This window comes from Oryza sativa, chromosome 10, assembly GCF_034140825.1.
Source record: "Oryza sativa Japonica Group chromosome 10, ASM3414082v1".
NCBI classification, from domain to species: Eukaryota; Viridiplantae; Streptophyta; class Magnoliopsida; order Poales; family Poaceae; genus Oryza; species Oryza sativa.
In genome coordinates this window covers 1,701,501-1,727,771 of record NC_089044.1, presented here as the reverse complement: position 1 = coordinate 1,727,771, position 26,271 = coordinate 1,701,501, and the positions used below count along the sequence as shown (strand labels likewise).

General features: G+C 43.7%; 3 protein-coding genes across 3 annotated transcripts; all 3 read left to right on the top strand.

Moving 5' to 3' along the window:
• Positions 1-5,847: 5,847 nt before the first annotated feature.
• On the top strand, positions 5,848-13,302 carry LOC4348022 (uncharacterized). Its single transcript, XM_015757603.3, has 10 exons — positions 5,848-6,124; positions 6,266-6,427; positions 6,691-7,635; positions 8,657-8,812; positions 8,913-9,124; positions 9,943-9,961; positions 10,235-10,280; positions 10,901-11,829; positions 12,560-12,715; positions 12,812-13,302. The coding sequence occupies exons 2-10, from the start codon at positions 6,278-6,280 to the stop codon at positions 13,046-13,048; spliced, it is 2,850 nt and encodes a 949-aa protein (XP_015613089.2). The 5' UTR covers positions 5,848-6,124; positions 6,266-6,277; the 3' UTR covers positions 13,049-13,302.
• Positions 13,303-17,898: 4,596 nt separating this feature from the next.
• LOC4348021 (F-box/LRR-repeat protein At3g58900) lies at positions 17,899-20,569 on the top strand. Its single transcript, XM_015758373.3, has 4 exons — positions 17,899-18,009; positions 18,162-19,123; positions 19,851-20,006; positions 20,108-20,569. Exons 1-4 carry the CDS (start codon positions 17,961-17,963, stop codon positions 20,303-20,305), a joined length of 1,365 nt encoding a protein of 454 aa, XP_015613859.1. The 5' UTR covers positions 17,899-17,960; the 3' UTR covers positions 20,306-20,569.
• Positions 20,570-23,038: 2,469 nt separating this feature from the next.
• LOC4348020 (MEIOTIC F-BOX protein MOF-like) lies at positions 23,039-25,873 on the top strand. The gene is made up of 4 exons (XM_015757282.3): positions 23,039-23,136; positions 23,253-24,199; positions 25,037-25,192; positions 25,289-25,873. The coding sequence occupies exons 2-4, from the start codon at positions 23,312-23,314 to the stop codon at positions 25,568-25,570; spliced, it is 1,326 nt and encodes a 441-aa protein (XP_015612768.1). The 5' UTR covers positions 23,039-23,136; positions 23,253-23,311; the 3' UTR covers positions 25,571-25,873.
• The last annotated feature ends 398 nt before the right edge of the window (positions 25,874-26,271 follow it).

Here is a 26,271-nt window from a genome sequence, read left to right as displayed (position 1 = left end):
TATTACAATAGCACATTGAATGAACTTATTTGCATAGCAATATATTTTACACGGATAGGTTTAATCCAATTATTCTATAAATAGTAAATTGAGACTTGGTACAATATTAATCTAATTGTTTAATTAAAACTCACATATTCTTATTTATATATAATCTTAATGTATTTATATGACCATTATTTTATATGAGTGATTTTCATGTCATGAGGAAGTTGGCGAAATGTTGTGAGTATCACTCTATATATTCCGGTGAATTACTTATTTATAAACACGATCATTATAATGGTGATCATCATTTCATGTGTTCTTATATTTCATGTGAGATTGGATTCAAATGAATTGGATTTAATCTTACTATTTCTTTAGCTAATTGTGACATCAAGCTATCAATCATGGTTCGAATATTTAATATCTGAATTGTAATTTATAATAGAAATTAATATTTGACTTTACTATCTTGTGCATAAATATTGGTAGGGTTATTAATAAATAACATATTCTCGTAAATTATATCTATTGCTTAAATTTAGATCTTTTCTTTACTTTCTTTGTGATCATTTACGGTTTGGCAACCAATAGCAATCATAACAACCAGCATGGTGCAAAAGTTTTAAAAAGTTCAAAATTTTAGTGATTTTTATTGTCAGGAATTTTCAGGATATTACACTCTCTCCACACTCTTCAAGCTAAGCTCTCTCATACTCTCTCAAGCTTTAGTTTAGTATTCTCAAGCTAGTGGAGTAGGAAGAGTTCGGGTATGGCTCCAGCAGCTCTCATTTCTTCTTTTGTAAGACTTGTACTTTATTTAGAATATTCTTCTTTATACATTTCTAGTATTGTAATACTTTCCAAGTATATGAATGCTAACTTTACTTTATATCCGAATTATATTGTTTATATTGCTAGCTTATCTGGGAGATGCAATGGAACATGTATAGTGTTTGCTTATGCAATTACTCTATGTGATGACGATGATATTAGATTAGTATCTGGTAGTTTAGGCGTAGTGTCTAGATTACAGGATATCATTATTTGGGGTTATATGCTGCAGATGAGAGGTGGGCCGCTGATGGTGACATCTCAGTACGGGTACTCCTCCGCGCGTGTATATAGTCCTAAGTTAATTTCATGGGGAGGGTACTCCTCCGTATTTAGTCCCGGTTGTATGGTCATGAAGGGCAGTCATAAGGAACTCGATAGTCAGGGGTGGCTTCTTGAAGCACCAGGAGGGCATTGGAAAGAGGGTATTAGCTAGTTAATCTTATAGCTAGGATGTATATATAATATGTATACTAGAAGTATATGAATAGATTCTTTTCTATTTTCTTTCCACTTAACTCAGATAATTTATTATGAGAATAAGTAGTCTTATGCTTGTGTGTCACTCTACCCTTTGCTTATATTAACCCACTCTACAAGTAATATATAAATTATTAGTACGGTTCTCTCTGCTATAATCATCCCACGGGATTAAACAAATACGATACCCTTGGAATACTCTCGGGTGAAATGCTACACTGGTATATCCGTGCGCTTGCGGATAAACTCTGTAACCGTAATATACCAGGAGTATTTCGGGCACCATTGCTGTGAATTATATTTCTACTTATGTCGTTAAAAAATACCAACAACCGGCTCGAATTGAGCCGAACTCACTAAGCACCATCACTCCCAAATCAAATTGAAAACCCCAAATCATCCACAAATCATCACCAAAATCGATTGACATCACATAATGAACATACTCAACAACAAAATCATCCACAAATCCACCAAAACATCTAAAGAAAATCTACAGGAGACGTGGGAGGGAGAGGGGCTGGCCCTCGGGCTTCATGCTCCACCATCTGCTTCGTTGCTGGTGGTTAGGGGAGGGCGCTACCACCGCTCGCCGCCTCCCCTCTTGTGCCGCGGCCTCCCCTCCCGCCGGATCCGATGGAGGGGAGGGCACCGCCTACAACCATCGGCGAGGTGCGCCGCCTCCCCTCCCGTCGGATCCGACGGAGGGGGGGGGGGCGCCGCCGCGGCCTGTCGCCCGCCGCCTCCCCTCTTGCACCGCCACTGACGCCTCTGCCGGGCCGCCATGCACAATAGAGAGAAGCAAGAGAGGCGAGAGAGAGAGAGAGAGAGAGAGGGAGAGAGGCAAGAAAGACAGCGAGAGAGAATGAGAGAGATCGAGAGAAAGGAGATATAAGGCTAGCTGGATAGGGAGGCCGATGCTTATGGATAGTTTGGTTAATCAGGTGCTTATGATCAGGTAATTATATACATGATAGTTAAGCAATGTGTATGGTTAGGTAGATGTACCTTGCTGGGGATAGTGTGGTGATGGAAAACGGATCGGAGGCCTCGCCGGGGTCGGTGTGGACATAGACGGATTAGAGCCCGCGGTGCCCCTCAAAGAACTTCTCCCACAGCGGCGCCAAACGGAAAAAAATTCATCATTTGGCAAAGTGTGCTATGATCTTGCTGATTTGATGTGTGGAGAGTGTGATTTTAATTTGTGCATGTATATATAGCCACAAATAAAGCTTGAGTAACAGAAGAGCATGAGACAAGGGTGACACGGGTGGTGACCGCCGCCGGTACGCCACCACCCCCGCCCACCTTCCTCCTCCGCCTCACCGCCGCCCGAGCAGGCCACCAGAAACCACGCGGAAGCCGCAAGGATGGCGGCGGCGGGGCCTCCTTCTCCCCCGAAGTCGCGGGGTCGGAGCCCACGACCCCGGCCAGCTCTTGGGACGGCGTCGTGACAGCCTAGCCGCCGGCGTCGAAGGTGACGAGTTCGGTGGCTGGGTGGACCGGGTGGTGACGGCGAGGCGGCGACGCCGGTCTGGCGCCCTCCCCGCTAGATCTGGCACCCTACCGTCCGGATCCTGCCTCCTCGGTGTGGGAGGCCGGCCCCCCGTGCTGGCGACGACAGCGAGGTGCTGGGGTACGGCGGCGTTGCCGCGAAGCTAGGTCTAGCGCCCCTTGCCAGACCCGGTCTCCTGAGCCGGTGGCGGACGTGGAGTGGACGGTACGACGGTGGAGGCCGGTGAGACAGCAGGACACGACTGTGGAGGTGACGGTGTGAACGTCTGAGGCGAGAGCTTGGCGAGAGGGTGCAACGACGCGACGTCGACAGTGGCCACGCCCATGCGGTGCCTTTGGCGGAAGGAGGAGACAGCGGTGGGGATGGAAGAAGTTCAGGTGTTGGCTGGGATCCGGTCGCGCCGGAGGTGGATCCCCCCTCCCCCCTCCCCTGAGGGCGGATCTGGTGCGGGGAGAGCTCGCGGCAACGGCTTCGGTGGCAACGACGCAGAGCTCGTGGTGACGGTGGCGACAATGGCTGGACGACAACGACAGCGGGTGGCTGGCCAACGGCAGCAACGGCTGATGGCTGCTGTGGCAACGAGGTGCACCCGCGGCAGGAGCGGCTGTCACGGCAGCGACAGCGGCTGGACGGTGGCGATAATGTGGCTGGCCGATGGCAGCAGTGGCTACCGTGGCTGCGGTGGGAGGAGGCATGGCGGACTTGGACTGCTAGCTGGGGGAGTGGCAGACGGCCACACCTGGCTGGCGCGACAGCGATTGGACGGTGGCGACAATGTGGCTGGGGGGGCGCTGGTGCAGTGGTCCCACATGTCGCCAGAGGATGAGCGGTGGTGGAGCATTGGTGCGTCAGCCGTGGACTTGTATGTGGTGAGCGGCGGGTGAAAACCCAGCCCGGCCTTGGCTGGACCGACAACAATGGTTCATTCCCCCTCCTGAGGGTGTTGTCATGCCGTCTCATCCCTTAAGGGTGGTTGCCGGGCGAAAGCCCAGTCTTGGCTCTTTCGAGACCCTGACGGACAGTGGCGGCTGTTTTCCGTCGCTTCTCTCCTTGGAGATGTCGTTTAGGCATCCCCTTGCCAAAACTACTCGAATGATTGGTGCAAGCACGCTTAGGATGGAGTTGGGCTTTGTGTTGGTTGTAAGGGCGTTTTTTGGGCGATCTCGTCTGTGTTCCTTTGTTGGCCTAGCGATAGTCGTTCACGCTTAGCGACGGCCGGTCCGGTGCTAGTCTTCTCCCGGACCTGTGTGTTGGCGCTGTCGATGTGTGGGTAGTGGTATATTTTTTTTCCTTTTTCCTGGTTACGATCTTCAGGGCTGTAATCTTGTAATTTTTTCCTACTCTATCAATAGAACTTTACACCGTCTCTTGCGAGTCGTTCAAAAAAAGAGTAACAGAAGTAGGCTGAGCAGCTTGGACATTTAAATGAACGCAATTCATCTTTCGGACCCAAAATAAAGTGATTAATCACAACTGAACCTCAAAGCAAGGGATCATACAGTCGAATTTGATAAGACCAACTCGTTGAATTTAGAGAGGTATTCAGTCACAGTACCGGTTTAGGTCAACAACAACAATTCATTCATCTTAACACTGCGCAAATGCACATCAAATTCACCAAGAGATTGCTGATTTTAACATAGGCCAGTCATGCCACCCCACCTCAAGTTTCCATGCTAGATACCAATTAGCAGCGTCCCCAACTAAATTTAGTGTAGCCACGGAGACCATAAAACCCTCAGCAATTTGATAGAAGGAGAAATACGTCTCACAATTATCAATCCACACACAAACCCTAGTACCATCAAACTTAGGAAAATCCATTTTAGCAGTCCAATGGCGATGCCCCAAGTTAGCCGTATGCAAAACATCTAATTGAGGATCATGATGAGATACTTGATGCTGGGGTGTACGAGGTGGTGGAGGCTGCGCGGAAGAAGCCGCCGATGACGAGTCTATAGAGTCGGTAAGATCGGTTTCTGACACGGAGTGGATGGGGATGGTTTAGACGCAGCCGCTGTGACCTTCAAGGTGCGAGCCACCTGCATCTACTCTTGCTGTACTTGGCCGAGGGAAGTCATGGAGCGATCTACCTTGGTCTGCACGCGATCCAAGAGCTCGTCCTGCTGCGCCAACTTGAGGTCGATTTGCGCGAGGTGCTTGGCAATGCCGTCCATGCCGTCGACCTTAGCCGCGACAGCTTTCATGGCGTCCATCAAGCGCTCCTCCATGGACTCCATCGCGGCAACCACTTGGCGGACTTGGACACTCTGCTTCGCTAGTGCAGTGGTGGAACGCTGTCGATCACGGCTGAACCCGAGCAGAGGATTACGACGCAATCCAAAGGAAAAACACCAACTCAAGCAAGCGAATTACCAGCACTAACCCACAGACGGTGGAGAAGAACCCCAAGACCGAAAGCGACTGAATACCAACTTGTCACAACCCAACGTTGGTGGCGAGACTCGCTGAAATCAGTAGGACAGAGCAAAACAGATGAGCGAGAGGTAGAGGGAGACATGGGAAGAAGACAGCATATTGGGGAGGTTTTTTTCTTTTCATTTCATAATTAATTTCCACCATATAGCCTGGAGGTTATAAATACATCAAAGTTCACCAACCCTTGTCGGTCCACATGTCATTTTCTACTTTTTCTACTTTATGTTTTCTTTACCGGGAAACGACTCTACGCACTATGCCTCTTCTCTTTTCTCTACTTCATGTTCCTCTTCATGTGTCGTCGCTGCCCTGATGTTCACCGTGCCATCAGACGTGACACCAGCCCATTCCGTGCTACAGACTGCAAAGGAGGATGCCTCAAGCCACGACTGCTCCCATTCCGTGGTGCGCTGGAGAGTCGAGACGAGACGCGACGCGAGCGCCATTGAAGGTACGGTTCTCTTCTTGCATCTTTGCCAAGAGCTCGGACTACCATAGAATTTGGCCCGGGCCCCCCCCCCAAAAAAAAGGCCCAAATACCCTGTTTGGCCCAAGAAGCCCAAAAACAGCTAGGGTTGGAGGGAGTCCAGCCCACCACCACCAGGCGCTGCTCCACGCGACCACGCCGCCATTGTCGTCCACGCCGGCGCCGCGCCGTCCCCGCCGTCGTCCGCGCCGTCCCCACCGTCCAAGCCGCCAAGCCGGGGGCCGCGACGCTGCGACAGCGATTCCTCCAGTCCTCCTCGCCGCCTCGCCGGTTGCGGGTTGCCGGCTTGGTGGCTTGGCGCGGCTTGCCCGCCCGCCTTCTCCAGTTCTCTTGCTTGGCTGCTCCACGTCTCCACTGATCCGGCGCTCCACCATTCAGCCCAGGTAACGAACAGATCAACAAAACACTAGAACGGCTGCCTAAATCGATGTGTGATTAGAGATCAGTGAATTTGTGAATAAGAATAACTGAATATGCAATTTATAAGTTGTTACTGATTAGTGAATGTGTGCTATTGTTTGTAGGATTGGTAAAACATGAAGAGGAGCGGAGATATTGCGTCATTATTTGGGAACCATGAAGCAAAAACAATGGAGATTCCAGAATCTTCTAGTTCTTCGAATGTATTCATTGGTGATGAAGCTCCTGTACCTGAAGAAGAACCACGACAAGTTCCTACAGATGCTGTAAGACATTATTTTTATCGCATTTTCACTAAATTTGTATTTGTATATCGGCTTTATGGTACAAGAAAATTTTAGCATGTGACATGAACGTGTGAACTAGCACTACCCAAGAAAAAATTCCTAGCTGCGCCACTGACTGGGAGTTCTTCACCGGTAGATTCTGCTCGCGAATCGTTGCTTGCACTGCGATCTCAGTTCTTGCTTACTTGCGCTGTTGATTCGTATGAATTCATGGCTTCTTTTGGTCTTCCGCTCTTGTGCAGTTTCCACGTGCACCTCCTGTTCGACGAAACGCCTCTTCGGTATCGGCCACCATGGATAGGCGTCCTGGGAGGCACAAGCTCAGGCGGGTCAAGGCCCATGTGCGCGCTGCCCGAATGGACCGGATCAGTGGCCTCCCCGACAAAATCCTCCACCACATCATGTCCTTCCTGAACACGCGCCAGGCTGTGCAGACGTGCGTGCTGTCCCGGCGGTGGCGCAATCTCTGGCGCACCATGCCCTGCATCAATGCCGACTTCGATGAGTTTGATTTCATTGCTTACCAAGGGGACGATGAGGACTACAATGACGAGGTGGCATTCAAGAGGTTCGTTAACCAAATGTTGGAGCTCCGCGATCCCACCGCTATGATAGACACATTCTGGCTCAGCTACATAATATGGGACGGGTACAATGAATACAAGGATTCCAATGTAGATGCCAACAGGTGGATTAGCCATGCTTTGCAGAAGCAGGCCAGGGTTATCGAGGTTGTCGTGTTCGCCTTTCCATTGGAGCTCGATCACTCAGTGTTCACTTCATGCTACCTGAGAAAAATTGGGTTCTCCTGTGTTTCTTTACACCAAGGTTTCTTCAAGCAACTTGACACCGGCTGTCCAGCATTGGAAGAACTCTTCTTACATGATTGCATCATTGCGGATGAGGAGATCTTGTCCCAGTCACTGAAGGTTTTGACCATCGACGGCACTGAATTCTCCATGGCTAACAAGGCATCTATTTCTATTCCAAGTGTTACTTCTCTGACCTTGTCTATTGAGGATTCCACACCTATGCTAAAGGACATGGAATTACTAACGACCGCATCAGTATCAGTTAAATTTAATACATTCATATTCAGTTATGGTTTTGATGCTAATGATCTCCGCCAGTGTCTCTGGAGCCTTTCTGGTGTTACAAACTTGGAGTTCAATTATGAGGGTACAGAGGTATGGTTATTTGTATTACTTAGTGTATCCACCCACCTTGATTTAGTTATCAATATGAAAAAACTGAAACTTAAGCTTTTCTTCTTGTCATTTCATAATTGCATAAGTTTAGTAGCCTGAACCTGTAAAACTAACATCGCAGAGCTAATTCATATGTTGTGAAACCATGATGTATTGATAATATGACGGATGTTATCAACATTTGATGCAATCTAGTTCATGTACTCTGGTCATTTGTGCATTAATCAACTAGCCCTGAAGTTTTTTATTTGGAAGTTTGATCTAAAAAATGAAACATGATCATTTCTCATGTGAGGACTTTACATGTCAGTCTAGATGCAATATCAGGGTTGTCAACCAAAAATGCATCTTATCCAATATCTGATAGACTATTTTACTTTAGTTGTACTTTTTGAAAGAGAGGTTTATTGGTGATTGTATGTTCTACACCTGCCCCAAGTCCAGATTTTTTGTGGCTGCAAATACGTGTGCATGCTATTTGTAGGATAGTGAAAGAAAAGTATTGATTTGTATAGGCAGTCATTTTCTCTTGTCCAATCTTTCATGTAATTTTTAGATTTCAGGATTAATTGTATATTGCATTTTATATTTTAGATAGTATATTTAGTTGGGATGTGTAATGTGTTGGGTGTTACAATACACAGACATTATGCTAGCATAATTTTAATGTTAGGAGACATTAAAAGGCAACATACAAACAGAAAATTCTTCCCGGGAATTGTTGAATGTCTCACTCCTACTGCTTCCTGATGATATATTTGTGTTGTTTTTTTACTGGTTTTGGACTTCCATGGAAACCATCCTGACAGTGAGTTCGCATGTGCTCGAGAGATTCTCGGTGAAAACAAACAAGTAGAACATTTTTTATTTTGGTCTTTTGTTGACATCAGTTCATTTTCTCCTGTGATCTTTTGCCATCCATTATCTTGAAGCTCTCAATTTAGTTGGTAAGTTTTGTGATTGAGGAAGTGTGGTGTATAATCGTTTGAATCTTTTGCAGCTGACATTCGAAAACAATTTGCAATGGTGCCCAGAATTCATCGATGTTGTCAACCTGACTCTTGGTCAGTGGTGCCTGGATGCAAACTTCTATGCACTAATTGTCTTCCTTCAGAACTCACCGAGACTAGAGAAGTTAACTCTGAATCTTGCGAAGGTAATTGCTTTCCTCAGATGTATACTGATCCTGCTCGATTGTTTCTTTTTGCACAAGAGGTTGTGCATTGGGAAATAACTTACTGTTTGTCGTGCTACAGTGCATTGCAGATAAATCTCCAAGAATTGTTGGCGAGCTTATGGAAAGATCATTTACGTGTGAGCACCTTAAGATTGTTGAAGTCAAATGCTTGGAGGATGATCCCCAGGTCATCAGTGTGGAAGATTTCTTTGCTAGTAATGGCATGGCCTCTGTTCAGTTTGATATCAAACACTGGGGCCAATACAAGGACGAGTTACCTGCATTTATTCGGTATGAGGAGAGATGAAATGCCAAAGGATCATGCATTTGTTTGTCATCCCATTGAAGAATCAACTCGCTTTCTGCTACATTCACTGGTTACAGTAGAGTTTTAAGGTCTCCTGCATTTTTGCTGGTCTCTAGGAATGGCATCCAATAACTTGCTAGTTTTCAACTGAACAAATCGAGTAATGTGTCATTCTACTCCTAATCTCTGGTTACATTAGCAGTTGTTCAACCAAGAACCTATTTATCCCTTGTACAACAGAATTTCTTTCCATTCATCAACTATTTTTGTCGAGTCTCTTCAGTTTCGTTTTCATTTTACAAAAACATTCTTATGTAGATTAAACTTTTTTCCCATCACGACGTGAGCAAGTACATATCACAGCACCCCACCACACAAACTGCTCACTTAATTGGCTTCGCCAAGAATGTGCAACAATCACGATCAACGAATCTTCATGGCGACGAAATCCAACAATTTGTGTTGCCACATTTTTGGTAAAACCTTTGAGAGAAAAAAATCATCCTTTAGGTAAAGTATTTATGGAGTAATCCTTTAATAGATAACGCTGTTGACTTTTTACATGATATTTCCATTCGTTATATTTAAAATAATACATAAATTTATTTATGTTGTTGTGAAAAGTTTACCATTAAAGAGACTTTTAAATATGAATTATATTTTAGCATATTTACATTAATTTTGAATAAAGCAAATAATCAAACGTTATTTCAAGACAACAAATCAGTTGATGCTGCCACTTGAGATTTTAATCTAGGTATTTGCTAGATTTTCGAATGCCTAAAATTTTGTAAATTTTCAGGCATCATAAATCTTACATTGTTAGTCCTAAATTTGCAATGCTATATGATGTGTAATTTTCAGTTCATTTTATCTTCAACTTCTTTGTTATATACCGTTTTAGTTTATTTACTTTATCAAAGTTTTTTTGCATGTAATTTTATGAATTTCATATTTAGATTCATTTTTTTAGTTTCTATTTAAAAGAGAAGGGACTTTGTTTATAAATAAGTAATAGACGAGTGATGATAGCAACCATTTGATTGTCATCCAAAGAATAAAAAGGTGATTGAAACTTCTGAATATTTCTGTAGCCTGAAATCAAGAGACACCCTGTAATATTTCATATGGCCATCAAAGGTAGCTCAAATAAACTGGCCATTTCAGAAATTATTGCACTTTTTTTTACTGGTATGGAAAACATTTCGTTTCACCTATCATGCATAATCTCTCATGTTCTGTTCCATAATATGCACCATGTCTAACAAAAGAGAAACTATGCGTGGTAATGCCATTATCTTCTTGATGGTAATATAAGAAAAAAATTATCATTGTTTCTTAAACATAATAATATAAGAACAAAATATTTTTTTTGAATTTTGTGGAACAATTAGAGTGGACGGTAATTGTGGCTTTGCAAAACACAAAAGAAACAAGAAGACAGTTGTACATCTTGGGCCAGAATAGACAACAGGGCCCAGCCCATTGGCGATTATCAGCCCATCTAACAGAGTAGTCAGGTTTTTTCTATTAAAATGGAAAAGACGTGGTGCGCTCGAGACGCGGCCGCCATTGGAGCTGGAGGTACGGCTCCCTCCTTCCTTCCTTCCCCCATCCTTGCTGCATCTTTCCTCTCTGGGAGTTCTTCACGGGCACATTCCTGCTAGGCATTCGGGACTCGATCCTTTCACTGACATCTCAGCTTTTGATTTGATTTGTGCTGTGGATTCATGGCTTCTTGTTCTTCCGCTCTTGTGCAGTTCCCCACGCGCACCACCTGTTCGACGAAACGCCTCTGCGTGCTTGGCCGCCATGGAGGGGCGTTCTTGCAGTTGCACGCAGGAAGGTCAAGACCCCGGCGCACGCTGCCGGGATGGACTGGATCAGCGACCTCCCCGACGAAATCCTCCACCGCATCATGTCCTTCCTGAACGCGCGCCAGGCCGTGCAGACGTGCGTGCTGTCGCGGCGCTGGCGCAACCTCTGGCGCACCGTTCCTTGCATCAACGCCGATTGCAAAGAGTTCGACTTCTTCGGGTTCCGAAGGAGCGAGGTGGAGTTCAAGAGGTTTGTCAACCGACTGCTGGAGCTCCGCGACCCCATCGCCATGATGGACGCGTTCTGGTTCAGGTACCACAAATTGGATACCGACACTACTTCCTCTGCAGACACCAACAGGTGGATTAGCCATGCTTTGCAAAAGCAAGCCCGGGTTCTAGAGGCTGTCATGTACCCCTGCCACCTATTGGATCTCGATCATTCAAGTTTTACTTCACGCTACCTGAGAAGAATTGGGTTCTCCGGTGTTCGTTTAGACCAAGGTTTCTTCAAGCAGCTTGAAGCTGGCTGTCCAGCATTGGAAGATCTCTTCTTACATCACTGTACCATTGAGGATGACAAAATATCATCCCAGACACTGAAGGTGTTGACCATCGATAGAACTTATTTCTTAATTGCGATCAATGCCACTGATGTTCAGAAGAAATCTATTTCTGCTCCAAGTGTTACTTCTCTGACCATGTATAGTCCTGAGGGTTCGTTACATATACTAAAGGACATGACATCGCTAGTGACTGCATCAGTTTCATTTAGTGAATTCAGAGTTCATTTTGATGCTAATGATTTCTACCAGTATCTATGGAGCCTTTCTGGTGTTACAAATTTGGAGTTCAATTATCAGGGTCCAAAGGTATTGCTATTACATAGTACAATTACTGCTACTACATACATTCACTCTTCTTTATTTTGGTACCAGTATGAAAAACTGAAAGTTAAGCATTGTGTTTATTCTTGCCACTTCATTATTGCAAATTGCAATAATTTAATTACCTGTATGGCTGTACCTGCAAAACTGACGTTGCAGCTAATTCTTGTGTCTTGAAATCATGATATATCGATAAGATAACCAATGTTATACTCTATGCAACATAGTTCATGTCCTCCAACCTTTTTTTTTTTGTACTTAAAATCAATCCGTTGAACACTTGTCCTGAAGTTTCTTTGTCGGCAGTTTTGATCTTGAAATGAAACTGGATCATTTCTCATGTGAGGACTCAAGTGTTCTAGTCTAATTCTTCAGGAATTGTTGAAACTCTCACTTCTAATGCTTCCTCATGACATATTTTTGTTGTTCTTTTCCTGGTTTTGGCTACATGAGTGTCATGGAAACCATCCTGATAGTTAGTTAACGTGCTCAAGAGATTCACATTAAAAGAACAAGTATAACATTGTTTAGTCTGGTTTTTTGTTGACATAATTTCATTCTCTCATATGATCTTTTACCAACCATTATTTTGAAGTTGAAGCTATAGTTATACGTGCACTGCAAATAGAATATTTTATCACATACTGTTAGTACTCTACTGCTCTCAATATATTTTTGTTGGCAAGTTTTCTGATTATAATTGAATCTTTTGAAGCTGAAAATCGAAAACAATTTGCAATGGTGTCCTGAATTCGTCAATGTTGTCAACCTGACTCTCGGCAAATGGTGCCTCGATGCAAACTTCTATGCACTAACTGTCTTCCTTCAGAACTCACCAAAACTACAGAAGCTAACTCTGAAACTCGCAAAGGTAAATACCTTCCTCCAATGTATACTGATTCCACTTGATTATTTTTCGCACAAGTTTGCTCATCAGAATATTGCTTACCTGTTTTTCTTGCTATAGTGTACTTCGGAAATACACCAAAGAATCATTGGTGAGCTTACAGAAAGATCATTTACATGTGAGCACCTTAAGATTATCGAAGTGATATGCTTGGAAAATGATCCCCAGGTCATCCGTGTGAAAGATTTCTTTGCTAGTAGTGGCATAACCTCTGTTCAGTTTCATATCAAACACTGGAGCCAGCTAAAAGAGGATAAGTTACCGGCGTTTACCCGCATTCCTATTCCGTCCCATTGAAATCACTCTCTTTCGGCTTACTTGGCTGGTTGAGTTCTAAGGCACGTCGACATATTTACTGGTCTGGTTTGATCCTCTCTGCTGTGATGTGGGTACAAACAATCTTGTCTCGTTGCATGTATAAGTAAGTATAGTTTTTTTTTTGGGGGGAAACACAAATTCAGTCGTTAGCCTAAAATGTTCCTCCATGAACTAGGACTGTATATGGTATCATATTTGAGTACTATATATATGATTTGCATGTTGCAATCCCATGACATGCTTTCACTTGTAGCATGCTTCTGTCCGGATGAGTCCATTCTATAGTACTTTCATTTTAGGCTGATTTGGTATTCTGGTCAAGCTTCAGCTGGTGATTACGGGGCATACTCGATACTTCCCGTCGACAACTGGAGTAGTCATTAACAACTGTGTTAAGCCCTTACCCTGAAGTCACTAACAACTGGAGCTTCATTCTCATTTCTCATTTTAATCTAAATAGGAATAGGTCTGCTTCGCCCCTTAAAGTATGAAAGAGAATTTTCTACACCCAAAAATATCAAAACCAGTTCAAATAGCCTCCTAGAGTGGTTTTATTATACACACGATGACATGGACTATAGAGGAGACTATTGAAATGGGCTAAGCACTTTATTCACAAGTGAAATGGGCTGATAATGATTTAAACTAGTGTTAATATATAATGTTTAGGCTTGCCGACATGTAAGTGAAAAATAATAGTAAGATCAACTTGGATTTGCTATGCTAATCTTTATGCCATGCAAGCTAATGCCGCTACCACATAACCATCTACATGTCAAAACCACCTACAAAACCACTTTTGGGGTTATTTAAACCGGTTTTTCATATCAGTTTCGTACTTTAGGGGGTTAAGTAGGCCAACCTTAATACTTCAGGGGGTAAAGTAGACTTAGACCCTGTTTAGATGGGACTAAAACTTTTAAGTCCCTATCACATCGGATGTTTGGACACTAATTATAAATATTAAACGTGGACTATTAATAAAACCCATCCATAATCTTAGACTAATTCACGAGACGAATTTATTGAGCCTAATTAATCCATGATTAGCCTATGTGATGCTACAGTAAACATTCTCTAATTATGAATTAATTATGCTTAAAAAATTTGTCTTGCAAATTAGCTTTTATTTATATAATTAGTTTTGTAAGTAGTCTATATTTAATACTCTAAATTAATGTCTAAATATAGAGACTAAAGTTAAAGTTAAGTCTCTGGATCCAAACACCACCTTACTCCATCCAAATAATTGAAAGGTGAAAATGTGAAACCCTCTATGCAAAACTACAGCGTCACATCATCAAAAGAATATGGAACGACTGATTTTCGCTCCAGAGGTTGCAGACTGTTGGATCATTGGATTGGCAAAATATCTCAATACTTCAGGAAACTTCTTTTATGTTATAATCATTCCATGTTCCTAGAGCCTTCATAAAAGCTCAAGGCTCGCGAGCTGCCCGAGCTCGACTCGTTCTAGGCTCGATTCGAGCTCGGCTCGAGCTCCAAACGAGCCCAGCCCGAGCCTCTCCCTAAGCTCGCGAGCTTTGTCGAGCCGAGCTCGAGCTTCCAACGAGCCTAGTAATATATGATTTTTGTTGTTATATTATTTATATATCTTGTATTGACATCATATGTTTATTTTATTCTTTTTTCCTCTTCTATTAATATGAAGAACTAGAAATTAATTATTTTTTAAATATTATCCTTAAAATATATATTGTTTTACTTAAAATTTAAGCTCTGTAGTCGAGCTCGAACTGAGCCTGTCGGAAAGCTCGAATATTTTATAGGCTTGGCTCAAGCTTGTATTGAGCTCGAGCCTAGGCAGACAAGCGAACTCGAGCTCGGCTCGTTGAGAGCCCTAGTTCTATTGTTTCTTTTTCATTGCCTACTTCTGTCCGGAGGAGTCCATTCTGATTGTGGAAGACATATTGTTTTCAAATTATTGTTATTCTTTACTCCACCTACATTCCAGTTTACTAACAGAAGTGATCGCAAATGGCAAGTTTAATACCAATTTCCCCCTTTTTTCCAACCAGTCATTAACAATTGTGCTAAACCCTTGAAATCATTTGGCCGACCAATTTATATCCTTTACTAACATTTTGTTTCCGAATCAGGAGCTTCATTCTCGTTTTAATTGAGGATTAAAATTATAAACTGGACAATCACTCCATTCTCAAATATAAAACTTTTAGGAGTATTTTTTAGATTGCTTATTCTTCCATCAACCACGGGGTCATTTAATGTTTAACCTAATTAATCCCAAGCTAAAATGTTAGATTTCGTAACATTAGCTTAGAGCAATGTCAATAGTATAGCCAACTACTAGCTCCAAAACATCTATAGCCAATCTAATAGCCCATTCATACAATATTTAACTATAAAAATATACTTCACTATTAATACCCGGTCCCACCTCTCATATACACATAACATTTTGGAGTCCGTGTTGCAGCCGGCTATAAATATGTAGCTCGCTTTCTTCTCTCTCTTCTCTTTTCTTCTCGATATATGGTTATAGCTGGCTTATAGCCTGCTATTGTACTTGCTCTTATAGTTCGTTTTTTAATTCTATATACCGATTAACTCTTACGATTACTTTTCAGAGTGCTGATTCTTCCACCAACCGCGAGTCATTTAATTTTGAGTGAAGTGCACCAGCGGTCCCTAAACTTGTGTGGGTGTGTCATCTAGGTCCCTAAACTCTCAAAATGCATTTTTGGGTCCCCGAACTTGTCTTGGGTGTCATATAGATCCAAACGGGCTCCGACCCGCTCCATCCGCTGACGTGGCATGCCACGGTAGCGCCTACGGGTCAGCGGGGACCCACATGTCACCTCTGTGCATCATCTCCACCGCCCTGGAAGCCGAGAGAGAGAGAGAGAGAGAGAGGGAAAGAGAGACGCCGGCGGTGCTCGACGCATCACGCGTGCCCGGGACGTGGCAACGCTGAGCTCCACTCTTTTCTTCCTCAGACGTGTCGCCTTCTCTTCTACATTCTTCAGGAGCCGAACAACTCGGACGAGAGAGAGCCCTATGCCTCTCCGTCGCCCACATTCTCGTCGTCGGTCGCGAAGAAGACGACGCTCGCTGTTGCCGACGAGTCGTCTCCATCTCCAAATCTTTCCCGTTCCATACTTCCCACATCATGCCGAGCAAATCTCCTTTTGACCCCATCTCGTTTTATCCACTGCAGCAACGGAAACGCGACCTTGCCCACGAGAGCTCCAGAACTCGCACCGGGCGCCGCCGCCATGACGTCGTCGCTGTTCCGGCCGACATGGTCCATCTCAAGCCAAGCCATCGCGCCAAAGTCATCGCCTCACCATCATGGCCAAAAGCCCTCAAGAAATTTTAAGAATCGTGCACAGACGAGGGAGATCACCGTCATCTTCTCCAATTCCGGTCACCGAGTGCCATCGCCAATCCCTCTCTCCTCGGTGAGCCACGGACTAATTAATCGTGCATGCAACTCTTTAGAAACCTCACTGACCATCCATGCACCTTCTCTAAGCATTCCACCACCCAAGCGAGCCGTCGCCGTGAAGCCGACGTTATCCACCACCGCCGGGCTGTCTTTTCCATTGCTGCTGTTACCCAGACGCCATGCCGCAATCAAGTTCCAGTGAGCACCTAGGGACCTGCTAGACTCGCATGCATGCATCTTTTTGCACTAAATCGGGCTGGGGCTCTACATGCACAAGCGTACCGAAGACCACCGCCATTCGCGACACCACTGGCATCGATTCCGGCCACCTCCGGCGATGAGACCACCTTCAACAGGATCGCAAGGAAGTTCTCAGCATTTCTTCTTGTGGTTGTGTCGGCCAAAGAATCGTCGTTCGCCGACGGCATCGTCGTGAAGGAACGCCGGCCGGCAAACTCTGCAGCAGCAGCTGCTGCTGCTTTCTCCCTGTGCCTATGACAGGTGGGCCCCGCTCCATTAGCACGTACAGGATTTGATTAGAGTAAGTTTAAAACATGTAAAGTTCTTTCTGTAAATATTGTTATCATGTCATATATTTATTTTTATAAATATGACTGACATGTGGGTCCCCACTGACACGTAGGCGCTACCGTGGCATGCCACGTCACCGGATGGAGCGGGTCGGTGCCCGTTTGGATCTATATGACACACAAGACAAGTTAAGGGATCTAAAAATGCATTTTAAGAGTTTAGGGACCTAGATGACACACTCGCACAAGTTTAGCGACCGCTGGTGCACTTCACTCTTTAATTTTTAACCTAATATTAACCCCAAACATCCTCTTACTCCTCAACTACACATCATTTAATGAGGCAACTGTAGTCTTTTCTTCTCAATCTTACTATGCTAAACAACTCCTTGTTTGTGAAGTTGGAGATTCTAAAAACAGCCGGTGAAGATCTAGTCTAGAAATGGTAGATTTTTTAACTTAAGTTTATAGTTCATTTTCTAAATTCTATATATACAAATTAATCCTTATAACCCGAGTAAAATTCTAAACTATTTCGGGAGCCGAAGATTCGAAGAGAAGTTGTAGCTATGGAGGCTTTCCAAATAGAGCATAGAAATACTTATATTCTACTCCATCCGTTTCAAAATGTTTGACACCGTTGACTTTTTAGCACATGTTGGACTGTTCGTCTTATTAAAAAAATTTGTGAAATATGTAAAACTATATATATATATATGAAAGTATATTTAAAAATGAATTAAATGATATGAAAAGAATAAATAATTACTTCAATTTTTTAAATAAGACGAATGGTGAAACACGTACTAAAAAGTTAACGGTGTCAAACATTTTGAAACGGAGGGAGTATAACGGAGAAAGGAGGAAATCAGATGGAACAAATTTACAAGCACGTCGTCCTATACATACAAGCAAGCGTCTATCTACCGAAATGAACAGCCAGGTGTCCAAAGCTGACGCCTCCCAATCTCGAATTCGAGGTATGCGCATGGCTCCCTCCTTCGATCGATCCGTTGTTTGTGTTCCTTGCACCTATCATCATCAGTTCATCCACAAATCTTTGCTTAGAATTGCATGCGGGCTCATGTCTGGTTGATTCTTGGTTGGTCTTGGGGGGTTTTTGTACGTGCAGCTTCCACGCACGCGCACTACCTGTTCGACGAAACGCCTCTGCGACGTGCTCGGCTTCCAGCCCGCGCCATGGAGGCGCCGCCTGTCAAGAGTGGGTGGCGGGTCATGGCCCCGGCGCACGCCGGCGGCAGGGAGGACCGGCTCAGCGACCTCCCCGAGGGTGTCCTCCACCGCGTCATGTCGTTCCTGGACTCGCGCCAGGCCGTGCGGACGTGCGTGCTGTCGCGGCGGTGGCGCGACGTCTGGCGCACCGTTCCCCGCGTCCACGCCGATTTCTGCGACTTCACTCTGAACTGGACCAGCGACGACGACGAGGTGGACGAAGCGGCCGTAGCGGAGGACGAGGTGGTGTTCAACAGGTTCGTCAACCGGCTGCTGGAGCTCCGTGATCCCAATGCCTCGATTCGATCGTTCTTCCTCAGATTCTGCAGATCGGATGGAGGCGATGATGGCTCAGCAGAAGGGAACAGATGGATCAGCTACGCTCTGCAGAAGAATGTCCGGATTCTGGAGGTTTCCGTGCTGTCCTACGCATTGGAGCTCGATCACTCGGTGTTTTCATCGCGCTACCTGAGGACAATGGACTTCAGCAATGTCGTGATGAACCAAGGTTTCTTCAAGCAACTCGAGATGGGGTGTCCAGAATTGGAAGAGCTCTTCTTGGATGAATGTTTCATTGTGGATGATGAGATCTCCTCCCAGACACTGAAGGTTTTGACCCTCGATGCCACTCATTTCTGCTGTGGCTTCAAGACTTCCATTTCAAGTCCGAGTATTACTTCTCTGGCCTTGCACTATCCTATGAGTGGCAAACCTGTACTGAATGACATGGAAGCACTAGTGAGCACGTCGATGCTGCTTTGTCATGTGAAAGACGACGATTTTGCTGCTAATGATCTCCGCGACTATCTCTGGAGCCTTTATAATGTTGAAATTTTGGATTTCAGTTATCACGGGAAGAAGGTATGCTTACTGATCTTACATATTTTCCCTTGTCTTATGTGCCCTAACTGTGGTATCAATGTGAAAAGGTGTGTTGATAGGGTGGATGATATTATCAACCATACCATTCAGTCCAATTTAGTTCATCTGTTCATGTACTCTGTCTATTTCTACATAAACGAACCTTAGTTAGCAATTTGATTTCACAAATGAAATTGGATCCATTTCCCGTTTGATGGCACAACATGTTCTTGTGTGGCTGCAATATTTGGTTTGGAAACTGAAAATGCATCCTGTCCAAAATCCAAGTGATTGTTTAACTTCAGTTGACATTACTGCACATTTACAGGAATTCTGCATATATATTTGAAAATTATGAGATATTCAAATCTCGAAGTCAAGAAATGAATGGAAAATGCTTCATCAATTTTCAAAAGTCTTATTCCTGCTGCTACCTCGTGATACTTGCATGGAAATATCCAGATAATTAATTCACACAAGCTCTATAAACTTCCATTGGAACTAAACAAGTATGTCATTGTTTAATCTGGTTTTTGGTAGCCATAATTTTTTTTTTCTTGTAGTATTTTACTATGCATTATCTTGAAGCCATATTTGTACCTGTACTGCAACCAGAGTACTTATCACATAATGCCCATGTTCTCAATTTTGTTGCCATATTTTTTGAATATTTTTGTCTATAATATGGCATGGCTTTTATACACCACATAACTCCAATGTTGTGCAGCTGACAATGGAAAATAATTTGCAATTGTGTCCGAAATTCATCAATCTTGTCAGTCTGACTCTCGGTCCATGGTGTCTGGATGCCAACTTCTATGGACTAATCGTCTTCCTTCAGAACTCACCAATATTGGAGAAGCTAACCCTAGAACTCGCAATGGTAAATATTTTCCTCCAAATGTATACTGACCCTACTTGAAAGATTTTTGACAAGCACACATATCATCAGGAATATAGCTTACCTGTTTATTCTTGCTATAGTATCGTACAGGAAAATTACAAAGAATCATTGGCCAGATTGAAGAAAGATCATTTACATGTGAGCACCTTACGAGTGTTGAAGTCATATGCTTGGAGGATGATCCCCTGGTCAACGACGTGGTCAACTTCTTTGTGAATAGTGGAATGTCCTCTGTTCAGATTCATATCAAACAATGGAGCCAGAGCGAGTATGAGTAACATCCACTTTTCCAGTCTGAGGACATATGAAACGTCAAAGGATCATACATTCGGTGGTCATTCCATCCAAAAAATCACTCTCTTTCAGCTACATTCCTTGATTCTAGTAGGGTTTGAAAGCACATAGACTTCTTGGTCGGTGCTATGACGTGAGAACAAACAATCATAGTCCTATACTTGTATATATGTTGCTTCTGTTTAAATACTCCATTTGGCCTATGTTCTGCTGACGTGGTGTTACATTCCCATTACATGCTTTCACTTCTTCTGGTTTCTATTAATCATATGCTTGGAGGATGTTTAATCCCCTGGTCAACTGCGTGAAAGGCTTCTTTGTTAACATTGGCATGGCATCTGTTCAGATTAATTGATATCAAACACTGGAGCCAGTTCCAGCGTGAGGTACTGCAATTTTCCTGGAAATGTTTGAATGAAATGACAAAAAGATCAATTCAGTTGTTGTTCCATTGAAGAAGCCTCTCTTTCTGGGCTGGTTATACATTTGTTGGTTCCAGCTGAGTTTGAAGAACATAGACATGTTTGAGTACAAACAATCGCGTGTCTTGCATTGGGTTGCTTCATTGCTTGTAACTTGTAAGTTGTATGGTCAGCAGTTCTTCTGCTGTTTGATGATGTTTGTTTCTGCCAGAGCGGGGATACCTTGTTACTGCAAATTAAAACATAAATCACATGATGTAAGTAGATTGTGTTGATCTTGTGATCAACTTTCAAGGCAGATAGAAATGTTTACTGCTCTTGTTTGGTGCTGTGAAAATTTTAACAGTCGTGCCTTTAGCTGCATGTAAGATAGTCTTGTACTACATGTCTGCGGCAATCACAGAATGTGGACAACATACAAATGGAAAATGTCTCAGCAATTCTGGAAGTCTGACAGCACTCTTACCTTGTGAATCATGACTTCAGGCTGCGCTCAGGAGTGGATGTTGTAATCTTGTCTCTTGCGCACGCAAAACGTAGCTGACTCGCTAACATATAATTAATTAATTATTAACTAACGTAAACTTAAAAATAGATTAATATGTTTTTTAAAACAACTTTCCTACAAAGATTTTTTTTTAAAAAAAATGCATCGTTTAGTTCGGAAAACGTGCTCGTGAAGAATTAAGGATTAGAAGTTAGAAAGTTGTGGTACCAACACACCCTTAATCGCGTAGGCGGCTATATAAATTAATACGAAGTGTTTACATGTCAGATTCAAAATGGTCCCAATAAATACACAACCATTTCAATGGGGGATGGGGGCATATAACTACTTTACATCCTCCATTTATATTATACGTCACTTTGATTCTTTTTTAAGTTGAACTTTTTTAAGTTAGAACTTTTTTAAGTTTAAATAAGCTTATAAAAAAACATAGCAATATTTTCAATGCAAAACAAACATAACATCAAAATAAAATATATTGAACGAAACTAATTTAGTTTTGTAATTATTGCTATATTTTTATATATATTTGGTTAAATTTAAAGAAGTTTGATGAAAAAATCAAACAATTTATAATAGGCAAAATTTGCTACACGACATGCAAAAAACGTGTAATTGGCTGAGATACACCGTAAAAACGTGACACGGCTGATACACACTCTAAAAATTGTATAATTGGCTATAGGACACCGGAGGCAATATTTATAATTTCCATATCGAAAAAGGTGATAATATTTTTCAAATGGCGAGATTGCCCCTGCCATGGAGCAGGGCCACCGCCAATTCATCGGATCGGATTGCCTCCGCGCCTACATCGCCTTCTCCTCGCTCTCCGTCCTCCTCCTCCTCGGCGGCCACGTCGCCCTCCTCCTCCTCTCACGGTGCCTCCGCCTCCCGCTCGACGCCGTCTCCTTCGCGCTGCTCCTCCCCAACACCGCCGCCGCGCTGGCGCTCGTCGCGCTCGTCGCCATCGCCGCCTTCTGGTTCACGCTGCTCCCAGAGTGGATCACCGGGCGCTACTCGTCGCCATGGCGTTGGTCCTCGACGTCGCCGTTGGTCCTCGCTGAACGAGGAGATCCCAGCGCTGCTCGTCGCCATGGCGTTGGTCCTTGCTGAACGAGGAGATCCTGGTGTTGGTCCTCGCCGTCGCCTGCAGTGGTACCCCGGCGGAGCGCCGCCGCTTTTCCTCCGCGCGCCGAGCCGCCCCGTCTCGGGCCATCGCGCTGGCCGAGCGCCGTTCCTCCGCTCCACCGCATGCGTGAGGAAGAAGAAGGATAGGAGAGAGATGTGGGCCTCACTTATGATTAGCAAATAGTAATCACCCTACTAATTAGGAACAAATTAGTCCATGACGCGTGGGCCAGGTGGTTAAAAACCTATTAAAAATTAGATTAAGCATACACTATCCATAACACGTGGGACCCACCGGTGTTTAAAGAAGAAAAGAGAAAGGGCAATCCAGACATTTAGAAAAATAACCTATTTTGACCCGCAAAAAATAAAATAATGCGACCGATGTCCTACGGCCAATTACACGTTTTGTTTGTAGTATCCATCAGCCATATCACGTTTTCACGGTGTCTCTCAGTCAATTACACTTTTTTTTTTTTTGTCCCGTGGCAAATTTTTCCTTTATAATATGAACTTATAATTCGAAACTTAGTTACTCACGGATGAAGCGGGTCAAGCTTACATTCTGTGGCTATTGGGCTCTGATGGGAAGCCCATCAAAGTAGCTGAAACTAAATGCGCGGGAAATAATTAGAGTTGTGGAGGGAAAACGAGGCATCACCGCTTTATTTCGGCGCTGGAAATACAAAGAGATTGTTCGTCTTCCTCCTCTTCACAGCCCAAACACCGAGAGACGAGCACCAAACCAATCGAGGTTTGTTTCTTCCTTTCTTCCAATCATCGTTGCTTGCCAGAGCTGCTGCCTTGTCGAATCTTGCTTACGGTTGATCTGCTGCGTTCTTGGTTTCTTGGTTTTTCCCCTCTCTGCAGCGGGCTTCCACGCGCGCCACCTGTTCGACGAAAGGCGTCTGAGCGGGTGCTCGGCGGCCATGGAAGAGCCGCCTGGCAAGAAAGGTCCGGCCATGGACCCCGCGCAAGACTCGGGCAGGGACTGGCTCAGCGGCCTCCCCGAGGGGGTCCTCCACCGCATCATGTCGTTCCTGGACTCGCGCCAGGCCGTGCGGACGTGCGTGCTCTCGCGGCGCTGGCGCGACCTCTGGCGCTCCATACCCCGCGTCCACGCCGACATCTACGACTTCACCCCGGACGGGACCATCGACGGCGAGGGAGAGGAGGACGTAGAGGAGGCCGAGGTGGTGGTGGTGTTCAACAGGTTCGTCAACCGGCTGCTGGAGCGACGCGATCCCACCGCCTCAATAGAGACGTTCTTCTTCAGATGCTGCATACCAGACGAAGACGACGATGGATCCGCAGACGCGAACAGGTGGATTTCCTACGGTTTGCAGAAGAACGCCTGGTTTCTGGAGGTTGTCGTGCAGCTCAACTCATTGGAGCTCGATCGCTCGGTGTTCAATTCAATCTACCTGAGAAGAATTGCCTTCGGCAATGTTTTCATGGACCAAGGTTTCTTCAAGCAACTCCAGATTGGCTGTCCAGCATTGGAACGTCTCTACTTAGATGATTGCATCGTTGCGGATGACGAGATCTCCTCCAACACACTGAAGGTTTTGACCTTCGATACTACTGAATTCTGCTATGAGCACAGGATTTCTATTTCTATTCCGACCGTTACTACTTTAGCCCTGCGCAATACTATTTGCGGCAAGCCTGTACTAAAGGACGTGGCATCACTAGTGAGCGCATCAGTGGTACTTTATTGTGTGGAAAGCGGCAATTTCGATGCTTATGATCTCCGCCACTATCTCTGGAGCTTTTCTCACGTTAAAGATTTGATTTTCAGTTATCAGGGGAGAAAGGTATGCTTACCGATCTTACATATTCCACCTTGTCTTATGCATCTTGACTTAGGTGTCAATGCGAAAAGGTGAAGTGTCTCTTCTTGATACTTCACAATTACATGACATATCAATAGGATAACTGATGTTATATCAACCAATCATCTAATATAGTTCATGTACTCTGTTTCATTTCTATATAAATCAACATGTTGATCACTTGACCTGAAGCATCTTAGTTGGCAGTTCGATTTCACAATGGAACTGGAGTATTTCCTGTTTGATAACTGACATGTGCTTTGTGTGGCTGCAATATTTGGGTTGGCAACTGAAAATGCATCATCCAAAATCTGAGTAATTGTTTAACTTCAGTTCACATTACTCCATATATATTTCTTTCCTGAGAGGAGTACTACACATATATTTCAAAATTATGAGACATTCAAAGTCAACAAATGAATGGAAAGATGCTTCAGCAATTTTTCAGTGTCTTACTCCTGCTGCTACCTCGTGATACATTTGTATTGTGTCGACTGGCTTAGCTAGTTAGCTACCCAACTTGCATGGAAAAAAGCCTGATAAATAATTCACACATGCTCTATAGACTTTACGTGGGACCAATCAAGTATGGCATTGTTTAATCTGGTTTTTGGCAGTCATCATATCTTTCTTCTTTCCTTGTGGTCTTTTACTATCCATTATCTTGAAGCTATATTTTACCTGTACTGCAACCAAAATACTTGTCACATAATGTTCATGCTCTCAAGTTTTTCTTTGGCAAGTTTTGTGAAATTTTATCTACAATGTCAATATGGCATCGCTTTTATGTAGCTACATAATCACTCCACTCTTGTGCAGCTGACAATTGAAAACAATTTGCAATGGTGTCCAAAATTCTTCAATCTTGTCGGCTTGACTCTGGGTAAATGGTGTCTGAATGCAAACTTCTATGCACTAATTGTCTTCCTTCAAAACTCACCAAGATTGGAGAAACTGACTCTGATACTCGCTGAGGTAAAACAATTTGAAATGCATCCTGCATACGTGAAAGCTTTTGCACGAGTGCACATGCCAATAGAGGATATAGCTTACCTGTTTTCCTTTCTGTAGGATAATTGTAAAACATCAGAAGTATTCATCGGTGAGCTTGAGGAAAAATCATTTACATGTGAGCACCTTACGAGTGTTGAAATGAAATGCTGGGAGGATGATCCCCTGGTGATCAACGTGGTTGACTTCTTTGTTGGTAGTGGAATGTCTTCTTCTCAGATTCATATCGAATACGAAGACGACGATGAGGATCAATTTCATATCGAATCTGATGACATGTTTGGGTTTGAGTTCGAGTATGAGGACGAGGACGAGGATGAGGATGAGGATGAGGATGAGTAAAGCTCACTCAGTCTAAGGACATGAAACATCAAAGCGGCACATTCCATCCAAAAGATCGCTCTCTTCCGTCTTCCTCTGATTCCAGTTGACTTCGAAAGCAGAGACATGTTTACTGATCTTCTTTGGAGCTATGATGTGAAGAATCATGTCTTTCGTTGCATATAAGCTCAGTCGTCTTTTGCTTGTTTGCTTCTGTGATATTCCAAGAACCAAGACTATGTGCTACATGTCTGAGTACTTCATTAGGCCTTTATATATGACGTGATATTAAAATTCCATATCGTACTTCCACTTTCTATTACTCGTTTTTATCTATCACTGCCTACTGTCAGGATGTGACCATTCTGACAATGGAAGAGATACATCATTTGTTTCTGAATGATTATTCCTTGATCTACTCCCTCCGTCCTCTAATATAAGGGATTTTGACATTTTGCTTGCACTGTTTGACCACTTGTCTTATTTAAAAAATTTGTGCAAATATAAAAAACAAAAAGTTGTGCTTAAAATACTTTGGATAATAAAGTAAGTCGCAAATAAAATAAATAATAATTCTAAAATTTTTTAAATAAGACGAATGGTCAAACAGTGCAATCAAAATGTTAAAATCCCTTATATTAGAGGACAGAGAGAGTATAAAGGAAGCCAAGTATTCCCCTATGTCCCTAATCCCATTCTAGAATTATAAATCTGGACATGAG